This window comes from Tupaia chinensis, unplaced genomic scaffold (genome assembly GCF_000334495.1).
Source record: "Tupaia chinensis unplaced genomic scaffold, TupChi_1.0 Scaffold000484_1, whole genome shotgun sequence".
NCBI classification, from domain to species: domain Eukaryota; kingdom Metazoa; phylum Chordata; class Mammalia; order Scandentia; family Tupaiidae; genus Tupaia; species Tupaia belangeri.
In genome coordinates, this window is record NW_006159996.1 from 2,604,201 (window position 1) to 2,623,961 (window position 19,761).

The 19,761-nt window shown below is 42.0% G+C and overlaps 2 protein-coding genes across 2 annotated transcripts in view; both read left to right on the forward strand.

Annotated features, from left to right (window-relative positions):
* The first annotated feature begins 7,642 nt into the window (after positions 1 to 7,642).
* LOC102474136 (protocadherin beta-14-like) lies at positions 7,643 to 10,716 on the forward strand. The gene is given in 2 exon segments (XM_014590798.2): positions 7,643 to 9,899; positions 9,902 to 10,716. Coding segments are annotated over 2 exon segments (2,259 nt in total). The 5' UTR covers positions 7,643 to 8,053; the 3' UTR covers positions 10,315 to 10,716.
* A 7,128-nt stretch (positions 10,717 to 17,844) lies between these two features.
* The window catches only part of LOC106735690 (putative protocadherin beta-18), a 2,889-nt gene continuing 972 nt past the window's right edge, over positions 17,845 to 19,761 (forward strand). Inside the window, exon 1 of the mRNA XM_014590781.2 lies at positions 17,845 to 19,759. Coding sequence (XP_014446267.1) covers positions 18,047 to 19,759 — 1,713 coding nt within the window. The 5' untranslated portion in view covers positions 17,845 to 18,046. The remainder of the gene's footprint in view (positions 19,760 to 19,761) is intronic.

The following is a 19,761-nucleotide window of genomic DNA, read 5'->3' on the forward strand; positions in this document are numbered from 1 at the left end:
GATAAAATAAATACCAATTTGGAAGTATTTCAAATGTTCCATCCAGCATTTCTTCTTTTTCTTTTTCTCTTTTTTTTTTTTTTTGCTATTTTTCTTTGGTCTAATAATAATTGCTACTCAGAAATGTCATTTTCTTTAAACACTTAAATGTATTTTGTGAGGGTTTTTGCTATAGGGCCTATGCGCTCATGAGAAAGAGAGAGACAGAGAGATGGAAAGCGAGAAATCACCCCCCACCCGTGGGGAGGTTGGCCATGCAGTAATCCCTTCTCCTCCACTCTCCTCTCAGAATCTTGGGTGTGGCATGCGTTTAAGCCGCTGGGTCCAGGACCCAAACAGTGGTCCGTAGGTCTACTACATGGGAGTCCAGCAACACAGCCATTACGTCAACTGCTGGTCCCCATTTACATGTATTTATTACTTTTAAAACATAAACTTGAGAAACCATGTTCTATGATGTGAGCATAAGTATAATCACTTGATTAGAAAGGGCCAGACGGCAAGTTTCTTACTGTCCTTTCCTCTTTCATCCAGAATCATTGCTTGTGAAGACATGCTTACATTGTGGCCACTCATAGAATTTTTTACTCTGAAGCTATAATTTTCCACATTTTATTAATCCTACAAGCTACAATGCAATCTGGTTGAATGCAGACACTTGAATAATAATTTGTATAACAAAGTGAACGCATGTGCTAATATGTACAAATCTTTTTTTTTTTTTGGAGAGGTTTTTTTTGCTATAGGGTGCGTGCGCTCGCCAGACAGACAGAGACAGACAGAGAGACAGAAAGCGAGAAATCACCCCCCCAGGGCGGATGGTCACACTGCAATCCCTTCTCCTCCATTCTCCTCTCAGGATCTTGGGCTCGCAGACACACGTGCCTGGCGTGAGTTTTAAGCCACTGGGTCTGGGATGCGAACCGCGGTCGACTACGTGGGAGTCCAGCGGCATAGCCATTACGCTAACTGCTGGTTCCCAATATGTACAAATCTTTGCCTGTGTTCTCCAAGAACTTAATGTATGTACACTGGGAACTACTTTTCACTTTTTCAAAACTGTACCAATTAAAAAATTATTTTTTGTATATTTTTCAACATACACTAAAATAGAAGAAAAGCTTTGTGAACAATGCTTAGCCTTTTATGTAATGCAGTCTGAAATTGTATTATTCCATTCTATTTGATTTTCAAATGCAGTCATGATCTGCTAAATCAACTTCATGACCAACTAATGGGTAGCAACCCAAAGTTTAAAACCACTCTTCTCAGACATATGAAAGAATAATATATATTGATCAGTGAGAGTATCAAAAGATCATTCTTTTCTTTTTTAAAAATCACAAACCATTGTAGGAGAATCGGTTTTGGTTCATGATGCACAAGGTTCATCTAATCACTCTTGCCTCTAAGAATCTGAGCACGCTGTGGAAGAAAAGGCCTTCAGGGTTGTGGAAGAACATTTTCCATTTACTTCATCAAAAAGACTAGATCTGGGGAACCAGCAGTTAGTGTAATGGCTATGTTGCTGGACTCCCATGTAGTCGACCGCGGGTCCAGTCCCGGACCCGGTGGCTTAATACTCACGCCAGGTGCGTGTGCGTGCGTGCCCAAGATCCCGAGAGGAGAATGGGGGAGAAGGGACTGCGGTGTGACCATCCCCTCTGGGGGGTGATTTCTCACTTTCTGTCTCTATGTCTCTCTGTCTATCTGGCGAGCGCATGCGCCCTATAGCAAAAACCTCTCAAAAAAAAAAAAAGTCTAGATCTGTATGTTGTGGGAGAAAAATGTAGAGGAACAAATATGTAAGAATATGCAGGGGAAAGGTGAAATTGGTGATGAGTGAAGTGACTGCTTTTATTGCCACAAACCAGAATCAATGCCAGAAATTGCTTCCTGGAAATATTTTTCAACTTTATCTTAATGGGACAGAGTAATACCCATTTAATAATGCCAAAAAGTACAATCCCTTTTTCCAGCATATCTAAGATAACCTAATGTATACATCGAAAGCTGATTTCACTACCAGTTCTGTTGAACTGTGTGAATCAAATAATTATTGTTTTTGTTCAAGAGAAATGGGGAGAACAAAAAATCAAGTTTGTTGCATGCAGCCTAATTAAATTCTTTTTTTTTTTTTTTTTTGGAGAGGTTTTTGCTATAGGGCGCATGCGCTCACCAGAAAGACAGAGAGAGACAGGGAGATAGAAAGCGAGAAATCACCCCGCCAGGGGCATGGCCACACCAACGCAATCCCTTCTTCTCCATTCTCCTCTTGGGATCCTGGGCATGCACGCACACACTCCTGACATGAGTTTAAGCTACTGGGACTCCAACCGCAGTCAGCTACATGGGAGTTCAGCGACATAGCCATTACGCTAACTGCTGGTCCCTTTTGTTTTGTTTTCAGAAGTGGAGCTAAGACCAAGTTCTTTTTTCCCCTACATGAAAGCTTCTTTATACAGAGAATGAAATTCACAAGAAATTAGTAAATCTCATTAGTAATCGAAGTCAAATATTAAGAATACCCCCTATATTTACTGTATTTACTGTGGTAGGAGGGATGAATGACCTCTATATTAAAACAGTATAGAGCATTATAGCTTCTTAGCATGAAAATAAGATACATAAAATGCTGGAGATGGAAACGTAAAGATGGCCACTTCATACACAATAGAGTTGTGTGATCAAAAAAACAGATAAGACAATAACAAGATTTTTTTTTTGAAGAGGTTTTTGCTATAGGGCGCATGTGCTCGCCAAACAGACAGAGACAGAGAGACAGAAAGTGAGAAATCACCCCCCCCCAGGGGAGATGGCCACGCTGCAATCCCTTCTCCTCCATTCTCTTCTCGGGATCTTGGGCATGCACGCACTCACACCCAGCATGGATTTTAAGCCACCGGGTCCGGGACGTGAACCGCAGTCGACTACATGGGAGTCCAGCAACATAGCCATTACACCAACTGCTGGTCCCTCAAAGACCTCATTTACAGTAAAATGAATACTATGCATAAGAATCAAGGCATATCAGCCAATTTTATGCTAAAGGACTGCTATGGTTTGAGTGTTGAGACCTTCTGAAATCTCATGCTTAATTTGATACTCAGTGTGATGTGTTGAGAGGTCGGGGCTAGGAGGATGTATTTGAGACATGGGGGTGGATCATTCATGAATAGATAAAAACTGTCTGGCGGAAAGATCTCTTTAATTAGTTCTGAGAGAGTGAGTTATTACAAAGACAAGTCAGCCCTCAGGCAGGCCTCTCTTTTTTGTACATGCCTGCTTCCCTCTCTGCTTTTCTCAGCCATGATGTGACAGCACCAGAAGCTGGCCATGCCTACCTCATGCCTACCTCATGACTTTTCAGTCACCAGAACAATGAGCCAAATAAAGCTCTTTTCTTTTTAAAGAATTGTTTATTTAATTTTATTTATTCATTCATTTATTTTAATTTGACCAGAGAGAGACACACACACAGAGAGAGAGAGAGAGAGAGCACAAGCCACTAGATCCAGGACTCGAACCAATCTTGGCCACATGGAAGTATCCAGCACTTTAACCACCACGCCATCTGCTGGTCCCCAATATCTTTTCTTTATGAATCACCCACTGTCAGGTATTCTGTGATGGCAACACAAAGAGACTAAGACAAGGATTATAGGCTGTAATTTAGAAAGTACTCTTATACCCAAGGGGTGGGTAAAAGGACACTTAGAACATAAAGATCAAAGATATGGCCCAGCCCTATGAAATAGATTTTCTTTAAAATCCTTACCAAAACCAAAAACAAACAAACAAAAACAGACAAGTTAGTTAGAAATCAGCCAAGCGTATGGGAAGAGAAATGACACAAGGACATTTCGCCCTGCAAACACATTGCTTCTCTTCATCTTCCTTTCAACTTCAAATCTTGCCCACCACTCTGTGATGTAATGATTTTAGATATCTCCCTCTTAGACGACAGTCTTCTAGGCTTTTGATCCTCTCATCTGCTACTCTTATCACAGCTTGTCTTAGACCTTATCAGAAGTTTCATTTCATGATGCCTACCACCTATCGACTGCTGTCTGTGCTAATTCTCTTCCTACTCTGCTGTTTCCCTGGTTTACTACTCCTGATGACTCTCATGCCTATAGTGTCAATTCCCTTGTCCTGAAGAAACTCAACTCCAGATGAATATATTTGTCTCCTTCCTCCCCTCTAACACTTGAGCCACTGCACTCTATGAGGAAAATTTACAGAAGTATCAATACCACTGCCACTATAAAGTTATATCCAAACTCGATTCAGCTTCTGAAAACAAGAACTCCTTTTCTTTTCCTTTTTTTCCCCAAAGGCTTTGCCATAAGGCTGATGTGCTCAGCAGAGACAGTGAGAGGGAAAGTGAGAAATCACCCCTGAAATCCCTTCTCTATTCTCCTCCTGGGATTTTGGGCACACACGCACATGAACCTGGCATGAGTTTCAAGCCACTGGATCTGAGACTCAAACCACAGTTGGCCATGTGGGAGCCCAGCACCTTAACCGCTCCACCTGCTGGCCTCAGAACTTGCTTTCTTAGTCAGGTTTTCTAATTAACTTTTGTTCTATTTTCCACAACAACTAGTTCAAATCTACTTTTACTTGAAACTGTTCACCCTACCACTTATATACCCCCTTTTAGCAGATGAACTTGCTTAATATATTACAGAGAAAATAGAATCCAACAGCTGGAAACTGTCTCAACTTCCTGACCTCTAATGTGCACCTTTGATAACATCTGTACCTACACATTTCTTCTGTGGAGGTTCCTCCCATCTGTCTAGGTTCAATTTCCTTTTTAAAAAAATGCTGGATATGGTTTATCTCACATTTATTCTGTGCCAAATCCTGTACTCCTTTAAAACTATTTATTTATTTACCTGTTGTGATTTTCAAACACCCCAGGTCTGGAACTCGAACTACAGTTGTCCATGTGAGAATCCAGTGCCTTACCACCATGCCACCTGCTGACCCCTCCGTCTCTTTTATACCGTCTGGATCCCACCTTTAACCACCTTCCAAGTCTTTACATTCTCTCGTCTATATCTGAATTTCCTCCCTCTGTCAGACCCTCACATTACCTCCTCTATGTCTGAATTCTTTCTCTGTGTACTGAATATTACACACTGGTATTTTAAATAAGTTCAAGTTTCTCTAGTCTCAGGAAAAAATACCCTCTGAGTTTAAATTTTCCTCCGGATATATCTATTTCTTCCTTTGACAATCTCTTCTTTCTTTACAAATTTCTTAAAAGGAGTTGTCTACCCTGTTTGCTTCCTCATTCCTCTCATTTCCTTTTCTAAAGAATGAATTTTATTTATCATTATTATTTTTTAAATTTGACCAGAGAGAGATAGAGAGAGAGGGAAAGTGAGAAAGCAAGTGACCAGGTCCAGGCCTTGAACCCCAGCCAGCCATGTGGAAGTCCAGCACCCTAACTACCACAGCACCTGCTGGTCCATCCCTCTCTCTTTCAACCAAGTGCAATCTAATTGTCAACTCCACTGAAACTGCTATTGTAAAAGTATCAAAGAATTCTAGGGCTCGGATGCAGTGGCGTAGGTGACAGGGTGCCAGGTGATATCAGGGTCACATGGGAGGCCCAGCCCAGGTTCAGATCCTTGGTTGGCTTGAACATGTCAGGTGCTCATCTGAATCCTGGCTGGATGGAAGTCTGAGGAGAAAATATGGGCTGTGTAGAAAACCAGAAAAAAATATGTCATGACTTTTCTGATGATCCAATGATTATGATGTTCTCACTTTGCTTTTTCTCCTAATCTCATTTATTAATCCTCCTCTTCCACAGTTTAAATTTAAGCATTCCTAACTTCTGTTTCTCAAAATGCCTGTCTGAAATATTTCTTTTCCTGACTAGCTGCTGTAGGTCACAAGTCACATTCACTAATGTAGCTTTCCCTGATGTCCCAGAATCCAGGTTAAAACCTGAACTATATATATGTATTTTATTTGTTTTGCTTTTATTGCCAGAGTGCATGCATTCATCAGAGAGAGACAGGCAGAGAACGGAAAAGCGAGAAATCACCCTGCAGGGGGCTGTGGTCAAGCCACAACCCCTTCTCCTCCATATTTCCACTCTGTCAGGACTTGGGGCATGCACACACACACACACACACACACACACACACACACATACAGTGTGTTTTTCAAACTGCTGGAGTGGGACCCCAACTGCACAGTTGGTCATTTGAGATCTGGCTCCCTTAACCACTGGGCCACAGAGCCAACCCCGTTTATTTTACTTTCTTGTTTGTTTGTTGTTACAGGGCACTGGTCAGACAGAGACAAAGAGAAATCTATAGAGAGGGGAAGCGAAAAATCCTCCTCTTTAGAGGGAATGGCCATGCCATAATCCCTTCTCCAGTCCCCTCTTGGGAGTTTGGACACACACACACACACACACACACACCTAGAGTGGTTTTCAAGTTGCCGAGTCTGGGACTCAAACCATGTGGTCAGCCATGTGGGACCCAGTTCCTTAACTTCCATGCCATCGGGGCTGGCAGGGGGGGGGGGGGGGGATGCGGTTAAGGGTGCCAGACTACCACATGGTCAACTGCAATTCGAGTCCCAGACTTGGTGGCTTGCTTTCTCCTTTTCTCTCTCTCTCTCCCTCTCTGGTCAAATTAAAATAAATAAATAAAGTTAAATAAAATTTTTTTTTTAAAAAAATAAGCCTCCATGCCACCTGCTGACCCCTATTTATTTATTTAAAAATTATTTATTTAATTTTATTTGTTATTATTATCCTTCAAATTGACCAGAGAGAGACAAAAAGAGAGAATTTGAAAGCAAGCTGACAGGTCCAGGACTCAAACCATGGTTGGCCATGTGGAAATCCAGCACTCCAACCACCACACCACCTGCTGGCCTCAACCCCCTATTTAACTGACACTAACAGAAACTTAACACTTAAAGCTACATTGTAAATATTAACTCATTAGATTCTTGCAATAGTAATTCTAGGTGGTAAATACTATTTTCAACCCTATTTCACATGCTAATAAACAGAGGTACATAACTTATCCAAGTCTGTAGTCAGTGAGTGGCAGAACCCAGATTCTAATTTGGACATTTTTATTCCAGAACCCAAGTTCATAAGCATTATGCACGCTGCCTCCTGGTATGAGAAATCCCGTCTAAGTGTTTCCACATTACTCTTTACCTATGCACACATTATATTTTAATTATTTGTCTACCAACTCTTCTAGCCTGTGAGTTCCATAAAAGCAAGGATCCTCTCTATCTTATTTGTGCCATGTATTTTATACATGCCATGTATTTCATTAACTATAAAAGTGAAAAAATAAGGACACTACTAACTATAATTTAATGAACACAAGTATTTATAAAAGCGGAGGAGAATACATTTATAATTATTCAAGAAAGGGCATGAATAACATTTCTTCAACTAGGAACATTTTAATGAATCCTTCTTTGCAAGCATTTGAAACAGCAATTATTAAATGCGGTGTATAGACTTTGTTTGCATTCTGATTCAAACAAACCAACAGCAAAAGACATTTCAGAGAAACTTGAGGAAAATCAACCACAAACTGTATAAATAACATCAAGGCATTATTGCCAAATTCGTAGGTTGGGATAATGGTATAGTATAATAGTTATATTTTAAAAGTCTTTGTTTATCAGAGGTAAAGTTTAGAGGTAAAAAATACATTCTGTATAGGATTTGCTTCCTAATACTCCAAATGTATTCATGACTTCCATGTTCAATGGGGAGAAGCTTGTTAATAAAACGAATAGATAGAGACACATGGTGGCGCTGCAGGATAAGATGAAGACGGTATATGGGCTAAACACGGCGGACTCCATTACTCAGAACAGAGAACACCCGATCGATTGAAAAGAGCAGTATTAAAGGGGCTTTTGCCTAGAGAGCTGCTGGAGGGTGATATACCTGCCAGAATTTCCTATGGAAAAATCAGAGCTTGCCTTCCAAACTTAAGGCTGAGCTTAAATTTTTCCGCAAAAGGAGTTGCCTGGAGGAGCCATGAGGATCAGGGGAGTGCTTGTTCTGCAGAAAAGGCAAGTCTTGATTCTCTTTGTTTTGCTGAGATTGTCTCAGACCAGTCCTGAATCTGGGCGATATTCGGTGGCAGAGGAAACAGAAATTGGTTCTTTTGTGACTAATCTTGCAAGGGATCTGGGGTTGGAGGTAAAGGAGCTGTCTTCACGGGAGGCTCAGGTAGTGTCTGATAATAATGAAAAGTATTTGCACCTCGATTTGTCTACCGGGGATTTGATCCTAAATGAGAAACTGGACAGAGAAGAGCTGTGTGGCTCCACGGAGCCCTGTGTGCTGCACTTTCAGGTTTTATTGAGAAACCCCTTACAGTTTTTTCGGGCTGAGCTACACATTAAAGATATAAATGATCACTCCCCCACCTTCCTGGACAAGGAAATACTTTTGAAAATATCAGAAAGTACCACTGTCGGAACCACATTCTTAATGGAGAGTGCTCAAGATTTGGACATAGGAAGCAACAGTCTCCAAAACTACACGATTAGCCCCAATTCTCATTTCTACATTAAAATTCAAGGTGGTGACGATGGAAAGGTGTACCCAGAACTGGTCCTGGACAGAGCGTTAGATCACGAGGAGGAGTCTGAGCTCAGATTAACACTCACAGCACTGGATGGTGGATACCCGCCCAGATCTGGGACAACCTTAGTTCTCATCAAGGTCTTGGACATCAATGACAATGCTCCTGAGTTTGCTCAGAGTCTCTATGAGGTGCAGGTCCTGGAGGACACACCCCTTGGCTCCTGGATTATCACCATCTCTGCTAAGGACCTGGATGCAGGTTATTTTGGGAAAATATCTTACACATTTTTCCATGCTTCGGAAGATATTCGCAAAACATTTGAAATCGGTCCAGTATCTGGAGAAGTTCATTTGAGATCACACCTGGATTTTGAAGTAGTACAGTCCTACACTATAAATATTCAGGCAACAGATGGTGGGGGTCTTTCAGAAAAATGCATTCTTCTGATTAAAGTGATGGATGTAAACGACAACCCACCAGAAGTAACCATATCATCAGTTACAAACATAATTCCAGAAAATGTTCCAGAGACCCTGGTCGCTGTCTTTAGTGTTAGAGACCAAGATGCTGGGGACAATGGAAGGATTGTTTGCTCTATCCAGGATGACCTCCCCTTTACCTTGAAACCAACCTTCAAGAATTTCTTCACTGTGGTTACTGGAAAAGCACTGGACAGGGAGAGCCAAGCCGAGTACAACATCACCATCACCGTCACAGACCTGGGCACACCCAGGCTGACCACAGAGCACAGCATAACAGTGCTGGTCTCCGACGTCAACGACAACGCCCCCGCCTTCACCCAGGCCTCCTACACCCTGCTGGTCCGCGAGAACAACAGCCCCGCCCTGCACATCGGAACCATCAGCGCCACAGACGCAGACGCGGGCACCAACGCCCAGGTCACCTACTCGCTGCTGCCGCCCCACGACCCGCAGCTGGCCCTGGCCTCGCTGGTGTCCATCAACGCCGACAACGGCCAGCTGTTCGCGCTCAGGTCGCTGGACTACGAGGCCCTGCGCGCCTTCGAGTTCGGCGTGCGCGCGGCAGACCGCGGCTCGCCCGCGCTCAGCAGCCAGGCGCTGGTGCGCGTGCTGGTGCTGGACGCCAACGACAACGCGCCCTTCGTGCTCTACCCGCTGCAGAACGGCTCTGCGCCCTGCACCGAGCTGGTGCCCAGGGCGGCCGAGGCGGGCTACCTGGTGACCAAGGTGGTGGCGGTGGACGGCGACTCGGGCCAGAACGCCTGGCTGTCGTACCAGCTGCTCAAGGCCACGGAGCCCGGGCTGTTTGGCTGGTGGACGGCTTCTCCCAGCCCTACCTGGCGCTGCCCGAGGCCGCCCCGGCGCAGGCGCAGGCCGACTCGCTCACCGTCTACCTGGTCATCGCGCTGGCGGCGGTGTCGTCGCTCTTCCTGCTGTGTGTGCTGCTGTTCGTGGCGGCGCGGCTGTGCAGGAGGGCCAGGGCGGCCTCGCTGGGGGGCTGCTCGGTGCCCGAGGGCCCCTTCCCGGGCCACCTGCTAGACGTCAGCGGTACTGGGACCCTGTCCCACAGCTACCAGTATGAGGTGTGTCTGACTGGAGGCACTGGGGCCAGCGAGTTCAAATTTCTCAAGCCGATTATCCCCAATTTTCAAGTCCATGACACTGGTAGGAATATGGAGGAAAAGGAGAACTTTCGCAATAGCTTTGGATTCAATATTCAATAAAATAATTTATCTTAAACTTATACTTGGCAAACTGCCATACTTTTTCCCTAGTCAATACTGAATTTTAGATTGTGCTGTAGTTGCATGCTTTTTATTTCACCTAACAGTTGCTTTAACATTATCAGCGGCTATAATGACATGGAAATACAATCTGTATTTTCCATTTTTGTCATCTGTTGATCACAAATGATATATTAATGGAGTCGCTAGTTTTCACGACAATGATGTTATGCAAGACAATATTCTGAACTTGGAGATACAAATTCCATGATTAAATGCAAATGTCAAAATATACTAATATGCTTCTATTAGTCAAAACATAGATAAAGCAAAAATTAGAAAATGTGAAACCTGAGTGGAAAGTATATTTGATTTAGAACTAGAGAACTTCGTTTTTGTTATATGGTGATTTTTAAGAATTAAATTTATGATAAAATTAAAGTGACTACATTGGAAATTATTTATTTCTTAAGTAATCTTTCCTTTAATTATTTTATTGTTGGTGATATGAAAGAGGAGTCTTATAATGTTCTGGGACTTGGTATTGCTTTATTTTTTGTATTGCCAGAGGGCATGTGGGGGAGAGAGAGAGAGAACCCCCCATGATAGGTATGGTTATGCCACATCCTGTTTCTCCATTTCTCTGTCTTGTCAGGATTTGAGAAGAGTAGTGTATCTTCATCCTTTCTAATTAAAAACAAATGTAAAAGTAATAATTTCTAGGACTTAGCATAACAAAAAAGGCAGGAACATTTATTGAAAAATGAATTACATTATTAAAACAATAAGTAAAATAATTAAATGTTGAATAAGCGAGGTAGGATACTAGATCCTTAATAAAACAACCTAACATGATAAAAATGTCTATTCTTCACAGAATAATTTCTTTTTTTGGAGAGGTTTTTCACTATAGGGCTCGTGCGTTCACCAGACAGACAGAGACAGACATAGAGATAGAAAGTGAGAAATCACCCCCCCCGGGGGGATGGTCACGCCACAATCCCTTCTCCTCCATTCTCCTCTTGGGATCTTGGGCACGCCATGCACACGCGCCCGGTATGAGTTTTAAGCCACCGGGTCCAGGACGTGAACCGTGGTTGACTACGTGGGAGTCCAGCGACATAGCCATTACGCCAACTGCTGGTTCCCTTCACAGAATAATTTTTAAATTCAATCTAATTCCAGTGAAATCCATGACAAGTAGAAAAGGATCTAGAAATGATTTACAATATTTTTAAAAATTTGTGTTCAATAATTATTTAATTTAATTTATTATTATTTTTGAGAGGTTTTTGCTATAGGGCGTGTGCACTCACCAGAAATACAGAGAGAGACAGAAAGTGAAAAATCACCCCCCGGGGGGATGGCCATACTGCAATCCCTTCTCCTCCATTCTCCTCTCTGGATCTTGGACACACATGCACACACGCCCGGCGTGAGTTTAAGTCACCAGGTCTGGGACTCAAACCATGGTCAACTACATGGGAGTCCAGCAACAAAGCCATTATGCTAACTGCTGGTCCTTATTATTATTATTTTTAAACTTGATCAGAGAAAGAGAAAGAAAGGGAAAGTAAGAAAGCTGCCAGGTCCAGATTTGAACCATGGTTGCCCATGTGGGAGTCCAACACCTTAACCACCATGCCACCTGCTGGCCCCATGATTTCTAATATTTGACATGGAAGAAAAAGTTACATGAAGAGCTACAGTAACTTTAAAAAAAAATGAGGTAATATACTATCTTATAGATATAACTTATGGATATTAGGACATATTACAAACCTTAAGGAAATAAATACATGTATTCGAACAGACTCATAGACTACCAGATGGTATATAAGCCAAGGTCAGATCCTTTATATAAGAGAACTTGGTCATGATAGAGGAGATCTCAAAATCACTGTAGAGGCAAAGGGAAAAAGAGAATTCATTACTAATGTCAATCACAAAAGTTATTTCTCTCAAGGTATTGTTTAAAATAGTTGCATCATTATCAAGTTGATTAAGTATTGATCTGTTGAATTTGGTTAAAAATACTTATTTTATTTTTGGGTTTTTTTTGTGGGTATGTTACATAATATTTTTATTGAATATAACTTTGGGTTAACCAGATACAATATATAATCATTGATGATAATCAAAACCTTTCAATGGTTTTTAAAATTATTTATTTAATTTAATTTATTTATTCATTTATTATTATTATTATTTTTAGTTTGATCAGAGAGAGACAGAGGGTGAGAGAGAGAGGAAGTGAGAAAGAAGCCACCAGATTCAGGACTTGAACCCCAGTCGGCCATGTGGGAATGTCCAGCAACTTAACCACCATGCCACCTGCTGGTCCCAGAACCTTTAAATTCTTGAATTATATTTTTCTTTTGATCTCAAACTGATCCCAAACCCCTAGTCTCATCATATAATTTTTAGAGAGTTTTTTAAAGAATTATTTTACTGAACTTTATTATTTATTTATTTATTTATTTATTCATTTATTTATTTTAATTCGACCAGAGAGGGACAGAGAGAGAGAGAGAGAGAGAGAGTGAAAAAACAAGCCACTGTGTCCAGGATTCAAATTGTGGTTGGCCAAGTGGGAGTCCAGCGCCCTTAACCACCACACCACCTGCTGGCCCATGAGAGTCTTTTGCTATAGGGCACATGCACTCACCAGAGAGACTGAGAGAGACAGAGAGACAGAAAGTGAGAAATCAACCCTCGGTGTGGGGGGGATGACCACACCACAATCCCTTCTCCTCTATTCTCCCCACCCCGGATCTTGGGCACCCACCCACACATGCCCGGCATGATTTTCAAGCCACCGGGTCTGGGACTTGAACTGTGGTGGGCCATGTGGGAGCCCAGTGACATAACCACTACACCATCCGCTAAACCCTCAACATATAATTGTAATGTTATTAAATTGGATTAACATTCATAATTTTCCACCTCTTAGTGAATTAGTGGCACTAGAATTGTCACCACAACTGTCCTTTATGCAAAAATTTTTTTTTTATTTTCTAAAGAGAGTTTTTCTATGGGGTGCATTTGCTTGCCAGAGAGACGGGGAAAGTGATAAATCAGATGCCACAATCCTTTGGGCATGCACTCACGCCCAGTGTGCTATGAACTGCAGCTGGTCATTTGGGAGTCCAGTGCCTTTATCACTATGCCAAAATTTCTTAAATACGTTTGTGATTGCTAATTTTTCAGAATTGTACTTATTTGAATTATGTATACAATGAGAAGTATATAAAATACAAAGACATGAATAGCTTTGACCATGATTTTGTGCATTGAAAATATGAATTTGTATACCAAATTTTCTTCTTGAAAATACTCAATTTAACTTACGGTATTGGGAGATACAGTGTCTTACTCAGCTAAGTAACATTACAGCTATGTGTTGACCATCTGCCTTGTTTCAGTTTCCAATCAGGTTGATGAATACTATCCATAAACACTTCCTTTGAGAGGAAGACTTGGCAAAGTACAGACATGGAATTTCACTGCATTCATTAGCATTCACATCCATTTGCAAACAGATACATGTGTTTATTTTATCTTATTCTGGTAGATTAAAAATACTTATGATTTGGGGGCTGGCAAGTGGTATGGTGGTTGAGGCATTGTATTCCCTCATGGCTGACCATGGTTCAAGTCCCAAACCTGGTGGCTTGCTTTTTCCCTCTCCCTTTCTCTCTCTGTCTCTCTTTGGTCAAATCAAGTAATAATAATAATAAATTAAATTAAATAATTATTTAATTTTCTATTAAAAATACTTATGATTTTAATTTCTGTAGTTCCTCAACAAGATCCATTAGCCAAACACCATGAAAGCTGAGTTTAGTTGTAATTTTAAAGTACAATAATAATCTTGAAACTTTATATTTTTAATAGGGATTATATAAGACCAATGTTTTCACTGAAAATACAAAGTACAATAATCAAAAAACATTTAGGTAATAAGGTATTAATATACTGTCAGGTCAAAGTTAGTGTTAAAAGGAAACTCAGAGAGATAGAGGAGCGCAAAATCTATTTTTTCCCCAGGAACATTTAGAAGCCTGAAAAATTTGAAATCTAATTTTGATGGTTTGAATAATAAGGGGGGATTTCAAAGCCTAACAAAGTGAGACACTTATAGAAAATGGCTCTTAATAAGGATGAGTCCCTAAGAGATATACCCTCGGGACTAGCAATTAGCGTAATGGCTATGTCGCTGGACTCCCATGTAGTCGACCACGGTTCACATCCCGGACCAGGTGGCTTAAACCCACGCCGGGTGCATGTGCGTGTGTGCCCAAGATCCCGAGAGGAGAATGGAGGAGAAGGGATTGCGGTGTGGCCATCCCCCCTGGGGGGAGATTTCTCGCTTTCTGTCTTTCTCTCTGTGTCTGGTGGGCGCACACGCCCTATAGCAGAAACCTCTCCAAAAAAAAAGAGCTATACCCTCAAAGTGAGAATATGCTCAGAATGAATGAGCCATTGTGTGCAATTTCAGCCATTAACTTGATGTTTAGCTTTTTAAAAAGAATTATTTTATTAACTTTATTTATTTATTTATTTAAACTTGAGCACATAGGGATAGAGTGAAAGACAGAGAGAACGAGAGAGAGAAAGAAAGAAAGAAAGTCGCCAGGTTACCAGGTCTAGGACTTGAACCAAGGTTGGCCAGGTGGAAGTCCAGTGCCCTTAACCACCATGCCACCTGCTGGCCCTGACGTTTAGCCTTAATTTGATTTAAAATGATTATGGACAAGCAGTGTACTGATAAAATAAAACACAGAACTTTTTAAAAAATTATTTATTAAACTTTATTTTTTTCATTCATTTATTTTAATTTGGCCAGAGAGGGACAGAGACAGAGATAGAGGGGGGAAGTGAGAAAGCAAGCCACCAGGTCCAAGACTCAAACCATTGTCAGCCACGTGTCCAGTGCCTTAACCACCATGCCACTTGCTTGCCTCTAAAACATGGAACTTCTATGAAAGAAAGTTTATCCATACTAAGTTTCAAATTATTCATATAACTAAATTTTTATGTTAACTTGAACATAGCCAAAAGTAACTGCACACACAAGGAAACAAGACAGCACGAGTAAGAATCAACTGAAAAGAACGAAACACAGGAATAACCTTGTATTACTTAGAATACTATAAACATTATGCCTATACTGTAATCACCATGTCTTAACTGAAGCAAAAGTTAAATTCAAAGATGTACAGGGAACCCTAAAATATAACAAATTTAGGGGCCGACAGGTGGTATGGCGATTAAGGCAACTGGATCCCACATGCTTGGAGTTCCAGACTCTGTGGCTTAAAATTCCTGCCAGGCACATGTATGTGCATGCCCCAAATCCTGAGAGGAGAATGGAGGAGAGAACAAACTGGTATGGCCATCCCCTCTGGGGGCCGCCTTCTCACTTTCACACACTCTCTCTGTCTCTGTCAAGCAAATGCACCCTATAGCAAAAAAAAAAAAAAAAGACAAATCTAAAAGGCACAGACTAGAACTAGAAATACAAAATAAAATAATCAAAATTTTAAAGTGAATAAAACATTTAGTAAAATTAGATTAAAGTAAATGAAGAGTTAATTAAATAAAAGATAGGTTTGAGTTTAACTTACACAATATGCGGCTCAGGGAGAAATGCAGAGGGGATGACTGGAAACAGAACAGAATAAACAGATTCAGTATAAGGGTCAGCAGGTGGTGTAGAGGTTAAGGGGCTGGATCCCTCATGGACAGCTTCCCAGATTGAGTCCCAGACCTGGTGACTTGAGAATCATAAGAGGCATATGTGTGTTCATGCCCAAAACCCCAAGAGGAGAGTGGAGGAGAGGGAACTGTAGCACAGCCACCCCCTGGGGGTGATTTCTCACTCTCCCCACCCCTTCTCTTTCAGTATATATTTAACCAGAATCCCAGAAGGAGGATGAGTAAGATTGGATCAGAAGCAATATTTTTTTTGGAGAGGTTTTTGCTATAGGGCGCATGCACTCGCCAGAAAGAGAAAATGTCTCTGTAAACTTCCCTCCATGTTACATTGATCATGTCACTTTTCTGTGCAAAATCCTTTAACCATCTTGCACTTCCACAGGTACAAAGTCCAAATGCCTTGTATGGCTTACAAAATATTTGCTTATCTTTCCTATTTCAACTCTCACATTTCTCTCATATTCTATGCTTCTGCCTTATTGACCTGATTTCAGTTCTGCTAACATATTTCTCTTATTTTGAGTTTGCACAATCACGTTTTTAGTTTGCTTGGAAATTTTATCCCATATCCAGTTTGTGTTCATATTACTCCTATTCATTTTTCATGCACCAATTTTGAAAATGCTTTCTCCAGAGAAGCCTTTTCCATACTTCCAAATTCTGCTTAGATGACCCTCACCCTCGTCTATGCTCTTACAGTGGTTTGAATTTTCCCTATCATGGCATTCGTTATACTCTATTTTAAATGTATGGTCTTTATTCTGCTTCCCCTTACATGGCGAGAATTACATCTTTCTGTTTACCCTCCTATCCATAGTATATACCACCATGCCCAGCACTAAGATATATGCTCAATACAAAGCTGCCAAACAAATTAATGAAGAGATAAATAAAATATTTAGAATTGTGCCTCTGGACAGGCTAGGTCAGCAAAATGAGGAAATTCAGTTTCATAGCTAAACCAGGGTCTAGTTTGTTCAGCTGTTTTATGTTACCAGAAACTGGACACATCTTATTTAATTTACTAATATCAAGCATTTTTTTAAAGAATTATTTTATTTATCATTTTTTAAAATTTTACCAGAGAGAGACAGAGGGAGAGAGAAAGAGAGGGAAAGTGAGAAACCAAGCCATTAGATCCAAGACTTGAACTGTGGTCAGCCATGTGGAAGACCAGCGCCTCAACAACCATGCCAACTTGCTGGCCCCCAAGCATTTTTTTTCCCTCCTGCCAGGTAGGTCACTTATGGAGTATCCCTAAATAAATGGTACCATTTGTCAGTCCGGAATGTTCAGCCTCTCCTAAACAACTATTTGTGTATACCAGGTTCAGTTTCAAGTGCATTACTTCCTTCTTACTGTGTTTTCTAAAGGGTATTTGTTGATAACTAGTGGTGAGTGACTAAGTCTTCTGACTCCCACTTCTAATTTTCCCGAGAACCTCTTGCTTACTGAGTCAATGCAAGAATATTAAACATGTTTGGCTGTTTTGTACACTATCATCACAAAAAAATCCTACTCATTTGAGTCATGGGCTATATATCTTCAATATGCTTTTTATATCCCCCATAACTTTAGTTGATTGTGGCTTAGTGTGTAAATAACTAAATGGTAACATCATCACATATCATAAAGAATGCAACTCAGAAAAGAACACAGGAACTTAGAAGGAAACATTTGAATTCATCTGCAAGCACACAGGTAAGTTAATATTTTGTCTCTAGCTTACTTGACTGTCTAAAATCTGAAAATCTGCAGAGTCGCATGGTGGCGCTGCAGGATAAGATGGTGAGATTTTGTTAAGAGCGGATACTCTGGTTTCCATTAACCAGTGGAACTGAGAGCGCTGGAGAAACAGAAGTGGCTTTCACGAGAAAGGTGGGGTGCCAACAACACCCTCACAACAGGATTACAAAGTCTATAGATTCTGAAGGCCCAAGCTGATGAGAGCAACGTAGCCGCTAAGAGTGAGCAAAAACGTGTCTTGGAAAGGACATTTATCTAAGGAGCCATGGAGCTGGGAGACGGGGACGCTCAGCAGATAAGGCAAGTGCTGCTTTTCTTTGTTTTCCTGGGAGGGTCTTTGGTTTGCTCTGAGACCTGGAGCTATTCTGTGGCAGAGGAAACGGAGATTGGATCCTTTATAGCCAACGTAGTGAAAGACATGGCTTCAGGTGCAAAAGACCTGGCTGCACGAGGGGCCAGAGTAATTTTTGATGACTATAAACCATATTTGCGATTGGATCTGCAGACAGGCGACTTGCTTGTAAATGAACAACTGGACCGGGAGGCACTGTGTGATCTCACTGAGCCGTGCATATTGCATTTCCAAGTGTTATTTGAAAATCCTCTGCAATTTTTCCGTGCTAACCTTTTGGTCAAAGACATAAATGATCATACTCCCACGTTCTTAGACAAACACATACTTCTAAAAATCTCAGAAGTTACTGCACCAGGAACCTCATTCCAGTTGGATAGTGCTCAGGACTTGGATGTGGGAAAGAATGGTGTTCAAAACTATACAATAAACCCCAACCCCCATTTCCACCTTAAATTACAAGATGAAGATAAGGGCAGAAAATACCCCGAGCTAGTATTAGACCAATCTCTGGATAGAGAAAAGGTTCCTGAGCTTGGTTTAACCCTAACTGCCTTTGATGGTGGGTTTCCGCCCAGGTCTGGGACTGCACAGATTCGCATTGTGGTCCTGGATATTAATGACAATGCCCCAGAGTTTGAGAGGCCGCTCTATGAGGTTCAAATACCAGAGAACAGCCCTTTGGATTCCTTGGTCATCAAGGTGTCTGCTACAGATTTAGATGCAGGAGTAAATGGAGAACTATCTTATTCATTTTCCCATGTCTCCAGAGACATAAGGAAAATATTTGAAATCCATCCAGATTCTGGCCAAGTCTATTTAAAAGCAAGTCTGGATTTTGAGACAATTCAGTCTTATACAGTAAATATTCAAGCTGTGGATGGTGGGGGCCTTTCTGGAAAGTCAGTCATTTTAGTTCATGTTGTAGATGTGAATGACAACCCACCAGAAATAGCCATGACATCTCTTACCAGCCCTATACCTGAAAACTCTTCGCCTGAGATGGTGGTCGCTGTTTTCAGCGTTAGAGATCAAGATTCTGGAGATAATGGGAAGACGGTTTGTTCAATACAAGACAATCTTCCCTTTTACTTGAAACCTACCTTCAAGAATTTCTACACTCTGGTAACAGAGCGCCCACTGGACAGGGAGGCCAGGGCCGAGTACAACATCACCATCACCGTCACCGACCTGGGCACACCCAGGCTGACCACAGAGCACAGCATAACAGTGCTGGTCTCCGACGTCAACGACAACGCCCCCGCCTTCACCCAGGCCTCCTACACCCTGCTGGTCCGCGAGAACAACAGCCCCGCCCTGCACATCGGAACCATCAGCGCCACAGACGCAGACGCGGGCACCAACGCCCAGGTCACCTACTCGCTGCTGCCGCCCCACGACCCGCAGCTGGCCCTGGCCTCGCTGGTGTCCATCAACGCCGACAACGGCCAGCTGTTCGCGCTCAGGTCGCTGGACTACGAGGCCCTGCGCGCCTTCGAGTTCGGCGTGCGCGCGGCAGACCGCGGCTCGCCCGCGCTCAGCAGCCAGGCGCTGGTGCGCGTGCTGGTGCTGGACGCCAACGACAACGCGCCCTTCGTGCTCTACCCGCTGCAGAACGGCTCTGCCGC